The 17,792-nt window shown below is 36.7% G+C and overlaps 1 protein-coding gene across 3 annotated transcripts in view; it reads right to left on the bottom strand.

Moving 5' to 3' along the window:
• Window positions 1-17,792, bottom strand: part of ANKS1B (ankyrin repeat and sterile alpha motif domain containing 1B) — a 447,745-nt gene that overhangs the window by 275,586 nt on the left and 154,367 nt on the right. For all 3 annotated transcript variants that reach the window (XM_074826981.1, XM_074826982.1, XM_074826977.1), the window contains exon 11: window positions 11,574-11,710. In XM_074826981.1, coding sequence (XP_074683082.1) covers window positions 11,574-11,710 — 137 coding nt within the window. The remainder of the gene's footprint in view (window positions 1-11,573; window positions 11,711-17,792) is intronic.

Genomic DNA, 17,792 nt, shown 5'->3' with positions numbered 1-17,792 from the left:
ATACTGTTTGGAGTTAACAAGGTCTATAATTTTTCTACATAATTACATAGGAATCTAGCATCTGAGCTTTTGTAGCTAACTAGAGGAGTCTTTTGCACCTTTTCTGGGTCCTGTAAAATGTTATGTATGCTAAGAGAGATGCAGTAAACCCGTCTGTGTTGACTGCATCCCTCTGCCTGTGTCTCTCTAAAGTACAGTTCCAGATTTAGATAACTAAATTTACAGCATAGCTATTTCCATCTACACTAGCTATTTAAGCTCCCATTACAGTCAATTCAGATCTAGTCAATACAACCAATAGAGTCCAGAGAACAATTCACCTTACCCCAGTCACCTTGGTATTAGTTCAGTTGCCTTAACACAGGTATCTAGTATCACTGGAGATCCCCTGGGACACCCCACCTGGCCTCCAGCTTCCATTCAGAAGAGTGCATGTCTCCCTTATGTATGCCCTTTATCATACCTGACAGCCTCCATGTGCATGTCAAAGACACCTTTATGGCACCTCAAATGACATTAGATGCCTAGTTTTAGGCAACTGAGTTGAATCCAACATCTCTCCTGAGCGTGATAGGAGATTAGATATCCAAATCATACAGAGATTCTTACGTACAGAGAAATGCATAGATGCTTTAGTCCCAGATTGAATCCCACCTCTAGTTCACATGCAGACACACTTTAGAAACCTTACTTCATTTGTTAGAATCTGGAGTCAGATTCCAGTCTTACTGGTAGAATGTGTAGCCAGCAATTAACAAGTCACTGCAGTCTTGTACCTTGGTTTCCTTGACTGCATCTGCCAAAGCCACTTCTAAATAAAATTTACAAAGATCTCTTGAGATAGGTCCTGAATAATTCTAAGAAGATTATTTACTATATGGAATAACATCCAGGAAAGGTAGTCAGGGGTCAAGGTTTTATAGCTGTGGAGAATGTACGAACACAAAACTCTGTCCCAAAGAGATGACGCTTCCTTCATTTTTTGTACCAAAGCCAGCTTTGTCAGCCATTACATGTCTGCCCCATACTACTCAGAATGTCTGCACACAGTCAGGTAACCCCTGTGAAATTGTAGCATACTTATGGCTTAACTTCACCCCGATACGTATGCTAGATAACCACACACAGATTTGTCCTTAAGTAATTTTCTTTATTCATTACATTCATGTATTTAATTTACTTGTTATATGTAAATCTCTTTAATGACTGATTTTGTTTACTTGAAAATGTTTCTTCATTACTATTATTTCAGTTGTCATAATACTGACCTAGAAAAACCTAGACTATCCTAGAACAGCATACCACATCAGGCCAATGAAGAAACCTTATCTTCAATGCAAAAGCAAAAAATATCAATAAAAACCTTTAAAGATATTGCAATAACAAGATTAAGAATAAAGAATAAATAACTTTCAAATCAGGTCTAATAAGAATATTTTCATGTTAAGTCAATAGTGAACATAGAGCAAAGAAAGATACCACTATGAACACCGCAAAACGGGAAAGGCATCAAAATACACATACTGAATTACCTGTCTATTAAAAAGACAAGCAAGGACTTAATGCTCCCATGAATGGAAGTTACAGGCAAATTCTGTAATGCTACTATGACTCGCATGTAACACTATGAGCATGCAAGGGATCGTTCAAATATTCCTCACCACATTTAGCAGAGTAGGGCAAAATTCCTTTCTCAATTTAACATCAAAATATTTCTCCAACCTTGAAGCACTCTGCGATACAAGCTTGTGACTCCACCTTCTCTTATCTTTGGAATTTGTGTACATACCACTATCACAGTCTTTAAAGAATCAATTCTCACAACACTCCTCTGCACTCTGGCAGAGCTATTAGCCCCATTTTACAGATGAACTAGGGTATAAAGCTCTCGCTAGGGACAGATGTGTGGCTCATTAAATCACTGAGAACCAATGAGCCTAGAGGAAATTCTGCAGTGTTCCTGCCAAATTCCAGCTGCCCTACATAATGTAAAAGCCATGCAGAAAATGTATGATAGAAGAGAACTGAACCCACATCACCAAATTCTACCTAGCACATAAAATACAGCCTTACCCAAGAATGTAAAAGGCTGTAGCCCCTTTCACAGATTTATCTAACATACATAACACAGTATTAGCGTAGCCATATGGCCACATAAATCCTTCATTTTGGTACCCACCCAGATGATTCCATTCTTATCGTTCTCTGATCAACTCCCTTCCACTTCAGAAATTTTCCTTTCTCCCGCTTCCTTCTTTCTTAAGACCCCATTCTCTTTCTACACACTCATTTTCCTTTTCACGCCCTTCCTTTTTTCAGTTTTCTTCTGTCTATTGTTATATTCCCTCCAAAACTACTTGTTTTACTCTAAAACACCCTTTACAGTATCCTAGCTGGTTCCTGTTCTACTTGGTCTTCCAAAACTTGCTTCTCTGCTTTGTCTGTGGTTTTGTCATCAAGGTCTCTCAAATGAACTCTCTAACTGTCCTCTCTCCCACTAACTTTGTCACTACATCCCTCTCATTGTCCTTCAATGCATCCAATTTTAACCTCTGTCCTCCCTTTCAAATACAACTTTCACAACACTTTTATAGTTTCTTAGTCTCTGTCCTCTGCCTCAACATCCCATCTCTGTTTTTCTCTTCATCTCTCTTGCTCATGTACACTTACATAAAATCCAATATAACATTAATAATTTTCTTGGTAAAATACAACCTGTGAGAGGACAAGCTTCTTCACTTGCTCCTGTCTCAAGTATCCCTGTTTTGATTTGCAGAAATCAGCAGGCCTGATACATTCTTATCAGTCAATGCTGCTGCCAAGAGTTATGTGATTTATAGGATCTGAACTAAGATGATCAGGTGGCCTTGAAATTGCAAAAACTGGAGATTACAATGGATCTGGGTTTGATTCATCTATGTCATCTAGAAATGAAAGACTGTACTGAACTATTACTAGACTCCTGAATCAATTATTCTGTCAAGCCTCAAAATACCATATTAAACAAGCTGAGAACACATTGGGTTTTTAATAAGGTAATCTAATTTTCTCTTTTTTATTTCATAGAACCTTATCTTAAATTATGACTACAATTAAAAATAAAATATAGGCAGTTTCAGCACTCATCCTGACATTCTTGTTTTTACTTCTTAACATCTTAATTTAGTTTAAGAGCAGAAGGCAGAAATTACAGTGGCTGGCAGCAAATATATCCCAAGCAGCCACAACAGGGAGCTTACAAGATCATGGGAATTAAAAGGAAAAAAAAAGATAAATAAATGATTTAACTCTTTTTTAACTGTAGATCCTTTTCATTACTAAAAGCATAATGCATTTTAAAACTAAATTATTTTTTAACGGCATCATAGTGCCAAAGTCCTAGAAATTTCTGTTTGATTGACTTTTAATTTAGAGACAGACACCTCTTGCATCCTGCATGAGCAGTAAGTACATACTTCTTTACACTAATCTCATGGCCCATCAGCGTACTTTGATAATTTCATCATTAGTGACATGCTCAAGGATGGCACAGACACATAGCTCTTTCCTGTAGCCTGTGGTTAGGAAGTCCTGCAATGTGATTCATATATCCATAGTGCTTTCTGTTCCTGTGGTTCTGTTCTCCTCTGTGTGTGTTATAATCACTCCTCCTTTAGAAGTCCTCCACTGGAGTATGTAACTAAAGGTCAGGGAGTTGCTGCCCCCTTCCATCTTCAACCTCTGGTCTTATCTCAGATGGCAAATCAGACTGGGAATAAATAAGGGAAAAAACAGATCTTCTCACAGTTTCTATTTTCCTTGGCTTCTACTTTCATTTTAACTGCAACCATATTGCTGCTGTGGGTTGTGAGGTATAGCAGTCCTGAACGCTAAAAACTGTAACACCTTTGTAGGGGTTTCCTTCTTTGACAGAAGTGACCAGATTTTGAAGATACACCATTATTTCTATCCTGGGAAAACATCGCTTGAAATGAGCTCCAAATTGTGAGAGATAAATTTGATAAATAAGAGGAATGTCTTATTCCTCAGCTATAAAAAGTCTCTAACTTTTAAAAAATTACAGAAAGTATTATTTTCACTGAAACAGTTGGAAAATGGATGTAAGGACATTTTCTTCAAAAAAAATCTCAGCTTCCAGCTATTAACAACATCCCATTTTGACCTACAGGTTATGAAAATTGCTTTTGAAGGGCCAAGGTGATGGCATTTTTTTACGTTCCACACTACAAATAGAACACATCTGTGAAAATGTAATGTATTTTCAGATGATGATAAGATTACTCAATAACTAAGGCACTCAAAACTGCCCAGTACTACACAGAAGCAAAGGAAAATGCTATGAATCTGATGCGATACCCATCAAATCACTATATGTAAGACTTCAATCTTCCAGATTCTGTGTTACCATTTCCAAGCATTATACGTACTAGGGCAGGGCAATTGGCATGGATTGGTTTACACTCCTACTATTAAACTTCATTAGTCTTCAGACCAGGGTCTTCAAAGCAGAATTACCTATCAGGTCCTTGATCCATTCAAATTCGAAGTCAGGCCTGACAGTAGATACTTTTGGAGAGAGAGAATTGTACAGGACCAAAACTATACCCAGGACTGTGTTAACAATTCAACAGTATAGATGACAACCTTCCAGAGCTCAAAAGTCTATTTTACTGGTGTGGATGTACATACCTACCTTTGAACTATCTGAAATATCTTTATGCTCAGTGTTTCACTGATTTGGTCTGTTACAAGTTCAGATATGAAAAATGTTCAATTCTTCCGTATGATTTATGTTTATATTGAATCAGAAAAGACAACCTAGAGAATCCATCTTCAACCAAGAAAACATATGCATGTAGAAGTGATATTCTAGAAACATAATACTCATGACAATAAAGAGTGTTCTTCTGCTTTAATTTATACTTGTGATTTAGTATCCTGTTGAACTGCAATTAAATGCACTCACACATACTCTTTGCTATTTTCATTAGTACTGTGCATTGGGTGGATGTGTTTATGTTTTCATATTATCTCAGCTCTAATTAAAATAATCTAAATAGAATTATGTTTTATAGTTACTTGTCAAAGGAGACCTTTTAGAATGCCTCTCTTTAATAATATTTCCATTAATGTTGTTATTAAATAGTCACAGAGTATCCATTATGCTCTAAGGAATCTTTTTTATAATATCATCCTCTGTTATATGTCTTCTACCCATTAATTCTGTGGTAATGCCGGGGGGGGGGGGGGGGGGGGAAATCAGTCCTGTGAGACAATTCCAACCATAACCTTTTTTTTGTAATTGGTACTCAGTATTTCAGAATAACAGAATTTCATAATGTCTGTCCTATATTCAGTCGCACATAGATGAATTGCTAACCACATCTTAATGGCACTGACAGTATATCTCTTACTTCTTTTTTGTTTTCCTTTTTTTAAAGGCTATTTAGGAGCTTTATTTATCTGTTTGTTTCTTTATTCATTTCAACATCATTAGAATGAGAAGATATCAAACTGTGTGCAGTAGATTTGCATAGACACTTTAAAGGTTTAGAAACAAAAATATATAGAGAGAGACTTTTTTGAAACACATCTCCATACCTAGAATCAAGGTCACTGACTGCTGTCAATGACCTTAAAGTGCTTGCAGCCCTGATAGATACATGCAACCTTGGAAAAACCACATAACATAGGAGAAATCTCCACACCAGGCACACTAATGATGAGGGCTACATCTCCCCATCTGTAGACTGTAGAATACACCTTCATTTCAGTGGGTTTTGGGAATGCTCAGCAACTTTCAAATGCTCAGCACCTTTCAGAACTTCATAAAATCATGTACACAGGGGTGGCTTTTACCTTGGAGATGATGGGTTTGATCGCCCACAAAATCATAACTCTCAGTAGTCTTTTTTAAGTCTTATTTGCCTCTTGTGCTAAGCATGGACACTGCATATGGTTGCACAAAGTCCAGCACAACAACATCCCAGAAAAAGAAGCGTGCACCCGAACAGGAAACATAGCGTGCCTGCACAGAATTTCTCCATGGTGACTTTCCTGGTTATTCCCTGGCTGGTTGAGAATGTTGTAACTTGGGCTGAGCACAGAAAGCAGTTCATAGGAGAAAGAAGGTCCTTACACCCCAGCTGTCCTGTGATCTCATTCAGTAAGTGAGTGGTGAGAATTTACCGCATAACTGTGCTCTGCAGCCCTCCTTTTTATGCTAAAATGTAACAAACCAGATTTTTTGTGCTGCAATACAAGTTCAGTAGATACATCACAGAGTTCTCATGCATTTGTGCACTGGTGGAACAGCCTGCAGTGGGGATTTCTCCATGTTTGCAGAGACAGGCGTGTGCCAACTCAAGCTAAGTGTGACAAGGGATGCATTTCATTTGGGAAGAACTAAGGATACTGCAGCAGGGTGTTGGCACAGGGGAGGAACCAGGGTTATTTCACCATGGGCAAATAGTTAAAATCCTGTTATGGAACAATTAGTTCTGAAAATTTATTTTCTGGAACTGTGATTTTCCAGAGCTGCCTCTAAGATTTTGTTTGTTTGTTTGTTTTCGTTCAAAGTAATTGCTGCACCTAACTGTAAAAAGGATGAGATACAATTTCATTGAATGTAAATTGCTATCACTTTTTAGGTCCACTAGAGAGGCTCTTGAGCATATATCTCCTATGGCTGGTCTGTCCATTCATGTCCAGGGTGGCGGAACTACATGGTCCCTGTCTTTCCCTATGACTAAATGAACTACATATACATAGGCACGCCTGGCTCACTGTGCATGCACAAAATAGTTATACATTAGTCAATGCACACCTGGTAGCCCAAACAAGTGGGATAAGTCTGTCAGAGACTACCGATGTCCTGCAGGATTCTATTACCACTTGAAGAAAAATGAGGCAATTTCTTTTGTCCTCTACTGTTTAAACTTTTATATTGCTAGATGTCTTAGCCAGAGGAATGATGAATCATAGATGGACTTGTAACTTCACTTAAAAAGGTTAAATAGTCATAATTTTTTCTATTTATCCTAATGTAAAGATAGCACATCCAAACCCACAAGAAAAAAAACATATTGTAATGAATAGATTGTTGAAGATCTTAGCAATAAAACTGATGAAATTTCATCATCAGATATGCTAAAATTCTCTGTTCCTTTGTCTTTCTACCCTCCTTTATGTCACTGAAACAACAACTCTTAGGGAGCTGGGTTATTCACATAAAAAAGTACTAATTCATAAGAGATAAAATCCAAGTCACTTTTAAACAATCCACTTTTAGACATCAAAAGTTGTACCTACAGTTAGCCATTTGAAACATAGCTTAGAAAGACAAGAAGAGAATATGCAAATGCTGGATTACATTTAATAAATAATTTAAAAGGTGAGAAGTCAGAATTCAATTTTATGAGAATTGGCTGATGACCGACAAGTGAATAGCACCAGCAAAAGAAACAGTCTCTTAGGACAAAAGGTGCTCTTTCTCCCTCTATGTATATAGTTTATTTATTCAAATGAAGCTGAACAAATAAATAAGGAGAGTTTTATTAAACTGAAGTGACATGAAGTGTCACATGCAGCCCAATTTTGTTCAGGCTTCATCCAGACCGAGAGCTATAGGAATTGTGGTAGAACAAGCTCAATTTTACTACCACTTTCTAAAGTTCCAGTCTGATAAGGTAAATTATATTTTACATATGTACTAACGAAACTAAGTTAAAACTTGAGAGAGCCTAAAATTTATGGGGACTTAGTTAACTCATCAACCTACTTGGTCTTCTACCACATCTTGTTTTTTCTCCCACTTCATAGAGGCATATGTCTTTAACTTGAAAGTGTATTACTTTCTCAAAGTCTTCACTAGTTAGCAATTAAAGAGTTAAAACTTACTAAGATTTCTCTGGACAATCTGAAAAAAAAGATCAAGTGATTCAAACCCTGACCTAAATTCTGTTTGTTTCTTATCGGCATATATGTAACTTTTCAACAAATCCTATTTTTCAATGACTGACCCTGTGAAAATTTGAAAACAAGTCATGTATTTGCAAAATGCTAGATCACAGGTACAGGCCATAGCTAAGGTGCACAGATAAAAGAGCACACAGATCCCTGAATTACTGTTATGTGTGATAGCTTCAGGATTGGAAGCTGTAGAGGTGGGTGGCACTGAACTTAGTATTCCTTCTCTGATCTGAGTCAGTCTCTCTCCAGAGTGCTGTACTGTGCCAGTTAAAATAGGTTTCAGCTTTAGTAATAGTACACTTAATTGAATAGTTGAGACATATCCAAAGAGAGTTTTAGATAATTTTAGAGAGCAATGGGATCTCATAAAGGACAAGTGGTAGGGTCACAGCAACCTGCAGGTTTTTCATCTCAAAATTCATCATAATTAATTGAAGAAAGGATAAAACTCCAGAAATAGAAATTCCCAGCCAGGTTTTGTGATGGTATGTTTTTAATGTAAGAAGGGGAATAATTAGGGCCAGGTTAAGAGACAACTAGAAGGAAAAAGACAAAGCAAGTTTTGAGTGCACTCTGAGGAATCCCTTAACTATCCATGACCCAGACCCCTCAGGACTCACACTTTGTGTATAAGATTGTTCCTGTCTCACACTTCCCAGCTGTGGTACTTTCACCCCATGGGCTGGCAGTGCAGCATCACAGCCTCCCTCCTCTTCAGGGACAACATGTGGGCAGTGTATCTGACAGGGTCCCCCACCAGCTGCATTTGGTACGTGAGCATCTGGACCAGGAGAGAGGAAAGGCCACTGGCGCTGTGCTAAACCTCACATTCATACAAACGTCTTCAAAATCTGTCATGTGCTGAAGCATATATATGCACTGCCACCATGTGAGCTGTCACGCAGTCTTAGAAATAAAATGCCAAAGAAAACAGGAGGCAGAATGACCCCCACCTCTGCCTTCAAAATCAGCTCGCCAGGTTTCTCTTTTCCACTCTCTGCCACCGCCTGCACTCACCAGACTGGTGGGAGGAAGGAATCTTTGGTCCCCTCTGCTGCTGCTTACATAGAAACAGTGTTTCTCCTCACTGCGGGTAAGCTGTTATATGCACAACACTCCAGGAAAGATAAATAAGGCTATAAATGAAAATAACAATATGAGTTAAAAGGCCAGACTTCCCTGGCAGTTTCATCCAAGCTACCAAAGCCTGCCTAGTGCAAAACTAGCTGCTGAAGGGTTTCCCATTCTGTCTTTTATTGGCACCTTCCTGTGCTGGATGCACATGACATATGAAAACGGGAACGGAGTGACAGCTGTTTTGGAAATTCATATGATCCCTGTTTTAGATCTGGATAAAATCTGTTTATTTTGCCAGAAAAATGCAAAGAGACCCTGTCAGACAACAGAAAATTAATTATTTTGCATGCATTGTGTAACACTATTCATTAGTTTTACATGAGTGGTGAGAGGTCAGTCAAGAATAGAATCCTATTGTGCTAAACTTCAAAGAGCTTGGCATGTAATTGAATGCAGCAGGCATGGAATAAAGGAATTAAATATGCAGGCAGAATTAATACCAATGGTTAGCAAACATCACATTGCAAATATCTACAAGTTCTTTGTCTACATTCTTGGGTTGTGATCTTAGGGGGTGGTTAGGTAAGTAGCAAAAGCAAAGCAAAGGAAGAATACTGAAGGAATGTGCATAAAACATGGAGAAAGAAGAAGCATAATGGGATGTGAATGTTATAGTGTATCCAACTTCTTGTGTATTAGTGCAGAGATTTACAACATACATTAAGCATAATGTATGTTATGTATGTACAACAGCCTACATATGCCATTCTGCTGTTGTTTTCTGCATAGGAAATATGCCACACGTAGAGCCACATGAGAGACATTTCAGCAAATGTGGTAAAGTTCTGACCATATATATCACACAGCTAGCTAGCTTTTGTTCTGCAGAACGATAAGAATACTGAAAGTCAGTAAATGGTATGATTTAAATTTGAAAATAGCTCCCCAGAATCTGCTGAATCCATTCAGAGTTAACTAGCAGGAGAACATCACCATTCAGTGTTCTGGGTCCATCTGTTGGCAATATCATGATGGAAACAGCTTTTTAAATGCTATTTTCAATAAGCTATCACACAACAGCTTGTTCCAACAATATTCCAATACCTTTCTGTTTGCTTGCCGCCTACTATAAAAAACAGCTTAGAGGGAAGGAGGCATTTCAGTACTATACTGATGTAGGGTGGGAGGGGCAGAGAGACTACAGGAACAAGCAAAACAAGAAACAAATATAAAAAAAGAAAAGGAAAAGAAGCCGTTATTTTAGACCCCCCTGCAATCTAGATTTAACCAGGATGTGGAACCCAAACTACTGTACTATGAAAGAGGGACGGTCTGCACCAGCCACCTATTAGAATATTTGTGCATTGACAGCGTCAGCTGTAAGAAACCAATGGCTCCTAGAGAGAAATGGCAGGTGCACTTAGTAATTACCTTTAATTCTGCAAGACCTTCTGAACTGTGTGCTCCAATGAGTACTGAAAGGAAGATCTACCTCCATCACTGTACACTCATTGTGTGTCTCCAACAATCTGTCCTATATAATTCTTACCAAAATACCATGTATCCTTCAGCTTACTTCTCAAGTAAAACAAATGCCAGCAACATACTGATGATGCAAAGCCTGCATCCACTAGCATCAAAGTGGCTTAGTTGCAGAGATCAGCTCAGCAATGAAGGACAGATGGCTGCATTTGAACCCAATAATTGGTAGGAGAGGAATAAAAGTTCTTTTGGTTCACACCAAAGAAGTTGCACAATTAGTCAATTCATCACGTAGTTGTCACAGCTAGCTTTGACACACCTTATGTCATGCTTTTTTAAGCAGGGAACTAGATAATCCCCTGAGGTTTCTTCTGACCTATGTTATCGTATGGTCCTGTGGCTCTAAAAAAACCTCCTTTATGCTGATTACCTCTATACTACTGAATCAAGTTCTACGATTTATTTATTTTGAAGCTTTTATTTTAAAAGGCTGTACTCCTTACTTAAAGAATTACAAGGGGCATTCAAGTTTTCTACTCATTAAGCATCTTGTTTACCAAACACTATTAGAAACACATACAGTTAGGAAGGATGGAAGTCAAGAAGAAATACTATAGAGAAAGTAAACTAAAGAAGGTATGAAATATTACAGGACCATGTAAATGGAGATGCAGAAAGAGGAAAGAAAACCTGAAAAAGTAACAGGGAATTAATACTGATAAAAACAGAACATAAACTTGGAAGAAAACTAATATTACATAACAATACAAAATATTACATAAAGACTTCATTCATCATTAGTCCTATAAGAAAAATGTACTGATATCTCTCTGTACATTGTTGGGCTTATTCATAAAATATTCTGTCTTCTCCTGCTATCAAGATTGCTTCCTAAATACAAAAAATATTTTGTGTTCTGTTTATCTATCTTTGACCTATTCATATGTTTATAGTGATAATATCTTCTTAGAATACATGCATCATAGCCTGCTTTTAAAATGAAAAATACAACTAATAAGAGGATGCTTATGGTGATCACCTACCTGAGGACGTATAACTTTCACTATGTTTTTAAGTGCAGTGTCTGGTGATGGAGGAGAGCAGTCAGGTGTTGGGCCTGTAGAGCTGTTTCTATGGTTACCAGATCCTGGTGCGGTAATTGCTACCTGAGGTGCATTATCTGTGAATAAAAATAGCATTTATGTGAACTTACAAATACTTCATACATTTTAAAATAAAAAATTATTTTGAAAACAGAATGCTACTCAGAACACTATTTCAACTTACAAAACCTATTATAATTTAAATGTATTTAGTGAGAAATATACTGCATATCTACACTTATTTTGTCAGCTCATACACACATTCTGTGTTAAGGCAGGATACAGCACTTAATACCTAAATAAAATGAGGCACAAACCAAAGACAAATATTTTACTTTTGTTACCCTGAATTACCAATTGTGAATCCAAGTACTATCATTATAACAAGGGTGACTTGGGAGTTTTATAATGCAACTCATATCTCATCCTGGAAAATCCTAACACATATGACCCAGTTCAACAAGTTATATAGACACATAGTCAATTCAGCCTATGCTAATAACCATCAGTGACAACTTTCCTGGACACTGTAAGCAACATAATTGATCAGCAAAGATTAAATACATGAAAATATACTCAGCTTCCCAGATGAAATTTGCATCCTCCATAGAGCTTTGCACTGCAGAAGCTACCTTTCTAGCAGTATCTCAGCTAGATAACCTACAGCTGGCTTAAAATTGTCTACATACTTGCAGGTACATGGGAAACTGCTGTTTAGACATATTTTGTGATGCTGTTACCATTTTATGGCACTGTGAAGGACCATTAAAGGGATTTAAAATATTGTTCTTACCTTCTCTAAATGTTCCTAACACTGTTTCAACAATGTGAAGTAAAGCTAGTGAAAATCAGTTCAGAGGATAGAGAGGACTATGAAATAAGGCATAGCTTCCCAGCTGTGATGGTAATCAAGCACCAGAATGACTTAGCAGGAGGCCAAAAGCTCCATATTACATAACCATAATGGTAATACTGTAAGTTTCAGTAGAATATTTCATGGCAAAAAGAACTTGGAAACTTGAGAGCCTACCAAATTTATCTAGGAAAGATTAGCTCTCATACTGAGTTTCTGATAGGTGCTATAGATGGGGCCAACAGGGAAGTATTTATGGCTGTCATTCTCTTCTAGTTCCTGGCTCAAGTTGCAATAAGCTAAGAGATGTTTCTGTACAAGTCAGATAATGCCAGGCCCCAAGGATCATCTGGCAGCTAAAAATTACTGAACTGCAGCATGCTCTAACAATATTCCTTCTTGCTTCCATCATACATGAGAAACTGTCATGAGGATTATGTAATTGGAGTTTATTCTGATTTTTAAAAATGGTTACTAAGGACCTTCCCTCCTTCATTTTCTTTGTTTCAGGGCAAAGGAAATAGAATAGGATAGGATAAAGTAAATATATTATGTTATGTTTTCTATGTCCAGAATAACCAAAATAATTTTTTAACAGGTTAGATAAACTCAGGTTTTGGATTAACTGGACTCATCTAGCATGGACTATAAAAATAGCTATGCTGATTTACATTCTGGCAAATCTTACTAATTTCCTTTGCTTGTTGGTTGATTAATTGGCTCAGCATACAAGGTTTTAAAGGACAGAAGGTGTTACAATGCCATCATGATCACATTTACCACTGTCTCATGGACATACGAAAAAAGATGGCGATTTTAAAATTTCTCACAGGATTAGACAGGTTTCAACATCTTAATCTTAAATTCCAAATCTTACTGCTTCTTAAAATTCTATTTGCTATTTTTTCCAATTTTTGAAATATTCACATTAGAAGACTCAGTATTTACAATAGTCACACTAGTGCTTCACACAACTTGTCTGTGCATATTAGTCTTTTTCCTATGTATCAAAAGACTGTAATTACAAATTATGTCACCACTGCTTGGAAGTTGAAGGTCAGGTTGTTCCTACCACTATTGAAAAATATTTTACCCTCAAGCCACACTAGCATTATTTAAATTAGAATTACACCATTTGATTATAGACAGGTGGCTTGATTTCAGTTACACTGAAACCTGTTAATGTTGAATCAACTCCACCAAATCCAGAAATCCAGATTAGCTATTTACTGGTATATTCCAGTTATTCCATATTTCACCAACAGTTATTTTATACATTCTTACAGGAAAATTATGAAATTGAGTAGCATTGAATAAGAATTAGTTCACATCATTTTTGTTTTGAAATTTATGAATTTAAGTTCTTAAGTCATTTCATATTTATTTTTTTACATCACCTTTTTATGAGAACATTAAGAGAGGAAGGAAGCAGCAAGACAAACACCTCACAAAATATATTTTTTACCACACTGTCATATATAATACAATTGCAAAAAAAAAAGATGCTTTTTGCTCAGTGTTCAATTTTATGTATTATTCAGTTCAATATTATTGAAGTCTAATCAATATAAGTATGCTTATCTTGTTCATAAAAATGTTTAACTATGCAAGTAAACTAACCTCATGTCTGACACAAAAAATATTATGTAAGAATTAACATCATAACTAATCCTTTTGTAGGAAAAAAAGTTGGGTCTATTATCACTGACATTTTAAGTACTCAGTGATTCATTCGCAATGCAGTCTCTCAGTACAAAAAGGATTTCTGAATAAAATGAAAACTACATTATGTAGTGTGTTATATATGTCTATCTAATAAGACTGAGTTTTGGAATCAAATTTCAGGGCCTAAAGTTAGCAACTTCTGTATTTGTATGCTAGTAACTAAATTGCTATCCAAAGAAATGGCATTTTGTTCTCAGTCTTGAGTGGTTCAGAAACTGTTCTTCAGACTTGCAGGGTGAGATTTCTCTAAATACAGCTACATTTCAGTGAGCAAGATAAACTCCTTTTTAAGTCAACGAAAACCCATTAAAACAGTATTAATTAGAATTTATTCTATGTTTAGATATATTATCCTGAAGAAATATTAGGTCTGAGGAACAAGCCCTAAGCTTCATTAATTATACTAAGGTATGCATTAGCTTTAAACAAAGTTTAGACAGCTAGCTCAGACACCTATTGTAGACAAATACAGCAAGATTCAACTGCCAAAGCATTGTTAACTAACGCCATCTCAGTGGTCCAAGGAAATTCAAGGTTTCTGCAAGAGGCTTGCAGGAACTATGGAATTTCACTGCCCTTCTAAAACATCAGCTTGGGACACCCAAAAGCATTTCAAATGTCAACAGGCAGCTATATATGGGCAACTGAATCAAGATCCTAAAACCATGAGGGATGAATCCCAACTCACATTCTTGAAAACTGTAATCATTCTTTCCAAAAGATCTTTGTGAAAATGATAATTTATTTCTACCGTCACGGTAAAAAATTATAGTAATTTTTTTCTGAAGTGTACAGGATAAAGGAGGTCAACAAAAGAGGGGAATGCAAGGAGCTCTTCGTATTCATGGATGTGGTGACTGCTTTACACTTTAAAGGGTCTCTCAGATTTGAGACTGGGGAGACCAAAATGGAAGTGAATATTGTCTTCTTTTAGTATACTGTAAGAGCAAACTATGGCATTCTTTTACTGCTATCTTCTCCTAAGATGTCAGACAAAAACATAAAAATGTTGACTGTTTAACTGAAACTACAAAAAAATCATGCACTGGGAACTTTGCCTTCTACTGTGCTGTGTGACATCAGTAGTCAGTTAGTGGATGATTGTCTTCTTTCATGTGGTACACTGCATAGAGAAAAATGCCCTTATGGATAGTGATAGACTATATCACCACAGTTCCAACAAATGTTTCATCAAAATTTTCATCCCACTATCCAGGTACTGAGAGGACAAACTCCTCACTGGAACTTTTCTAATAGATAGTTTTTCTTATAATGTACTCAAAGCAAAGGCACTATATGTATATAATGTCACAATATTAACTATCAGGCAGATACCAAGTATACCAACCAGAACACTTCCTACCACATCTCAGCAAGCAAAATATCAAAAGCCAAAAGTCAGCCCATATTCCAGAAATATAGTTATAATTAGATGCCACCTCAGAAATAAATCTTCACAATTGAACACACAGCTAATCTGTAGTTTTCCACTTTCATTACAGAAACATGCTAGCTTCCTTTTCAAAATCTACAGTTATGACTATATTAGCTATTGCATCAGTTATTTCTACAATTTAGTGTAATGGCAATGGATCAGCAGATCAAAGCAGTTGATCCTCATGACACTCCATTTAGAATATACATGGATTTGAGTTTTTAGCACTATATAACAATTTATTAATTCTACCAAACACCCCCACCATACATGTACCTTTCAGCTTCCAGAAGGACCCTATACTTTTGGTGCCCACCTGAAATGGAGCTTCAGATCAAAAAGGAGTCTAGTTTATGTGCTTCAAAACCATACTGTGACTGAAGCAATGAACAGTAACTGGGATCAATGATTTATTTCAAATTCACACCCAGTGCTCTGAACCAAAATGCAAGTGTATACTCAGCCTATTTTATTTCCACACTCCAATTATTTGTGGAATCACTTAAATATTATATGCTCAGATTTACAATTTACTATAAGAAGAAATGTATATTTAACTTCAGAGGTATAGACCAGTAATAATCTAGAACTAAATTATATGCTACACATCTAATGATGTGTATAAATACAATATAATAAATTCTAAAATCTCTGAAAATATAATACTAGACATGAACAAAATACTTAAAAGCACAAAGCCTAATCATTATGACCTTGTAGAACTTTATATTATAACCTTAAGGGCCTGGATGGATTTGTACACTGCAACTCCAGGAGAAAGAAAAAGAAGGGAGGAAAATGAATGGGCACATATATACGTATGCATGAATATATATATATATACACCTGCATATTTATATAACCAACAACTTCAACAAGTTCTTTTTATTCCTCAAGCGCTGCTCAGTGTGGAAGATTTCATGCAATGTTTCAAACTACTTGAAGGTTGGCCAAAACCCTGCATCTGTTTTGGACACCCCAGCATCAGGATAAGTCAAAAATGTGAATAAAGCTCCAGATGGCTTGGTGCTGTCTGGGAACAAAGTGCTTTTTAATGTGGTATCAAGACAGACCTAAGTTTGGTCAGTTATAGCAGACTCAATTTGCTAGACTATTAGAAAACTACTAGAGAAACAGTTATTTAGTTTGGCAATTTCTATGGTTTTGGATCTGTCTTTAGAAAAAAATGTTGGAATGCCTTTGTCTATACATGTTATATGTTCTCTTAACATCAGATGTGTTATATGGAGGCACAAAGGTCTGAAAAGAACATGGCAATGCTAATCATCTGTCTTGGACAGAAATCAATCGTAACCACATATAAATCTTGGAAGAGTATAAAAGAAGATAATATGGAAATAGTACTATTTCTGGAGGATCAGTCACCAGTGACTGAATTTACATACATCTCCTCATAGAGGTCACGGCCACCAGAAGGGCTAGTTTCATTGACTGGTTAAGAAATGAACAGGTTAATGTAGGTCCCTAGTCATACGGACTAGATTTTAGTGCTCTTCAATAATGGGGGAATGATAATCTAGTCCTTTAAAAAGCTTCATAACTGGAATGAAAGAAGACTTGCCACTTATAACCACACACTGGAATGATAGATAAACCAGTATTTTCTGATTCCAGGGATAATCAAAGACATGGAAGTTTTGTCAGGGATATGCTGATATCCTCGTGCAGAGGAGAAGATCAAGAAACTTGCCCAGATTATGCCTAGGGAATCTTTCCTACTGTTGCTGAGCTTTATCTAAAAGTGAGAGACCCAGGCCCACACGAAGAATCATGGGAATCCTATTCCTCATGGTAAAGAGAATGTGGGGACAGTGATCTTCCTGAAGCTTACAGAGGACTCATTAAAACACGATTAGCCCTTTCTAAGGCAAAGCAAGGAGAATCGCCCCATTACACTTAAACATACCCATAGACAGATTTCAGGGCAAGTCTTAAAACAATATATCTGAACATTTTGTATGGAGACAGCACTACATAGGCTCAGTTCATTCATCAATGGTCAGTCTAGGCTACTGGATTCCACCAGCAGTAAATTTAAGAGGCAGGAGCCTAAGCCAACAACTAGGAAGAAACTAACAAAGGCCCAAAACTGAGCAGAGTAGGCACAAAATAGTAGGAATTGCCT

This window comes from Strix aluco, chromosome 5, assembly GCF_031877795.1.
Source record: "Strix aluco isolate bStrAlu1 chromosome 5, bStrAlu1.hap1, whole genome shotgun sequence".
Taxonomy (NCBI): domain Eukaryota; kingdom Metazoa; phylum Chordata; class Aves; order Strigiformes; family Strigidae; genus Strix; species Strix aluco.
This window is presented reverse-complemented; position numbering and strand designations above follow the sequence as displayed.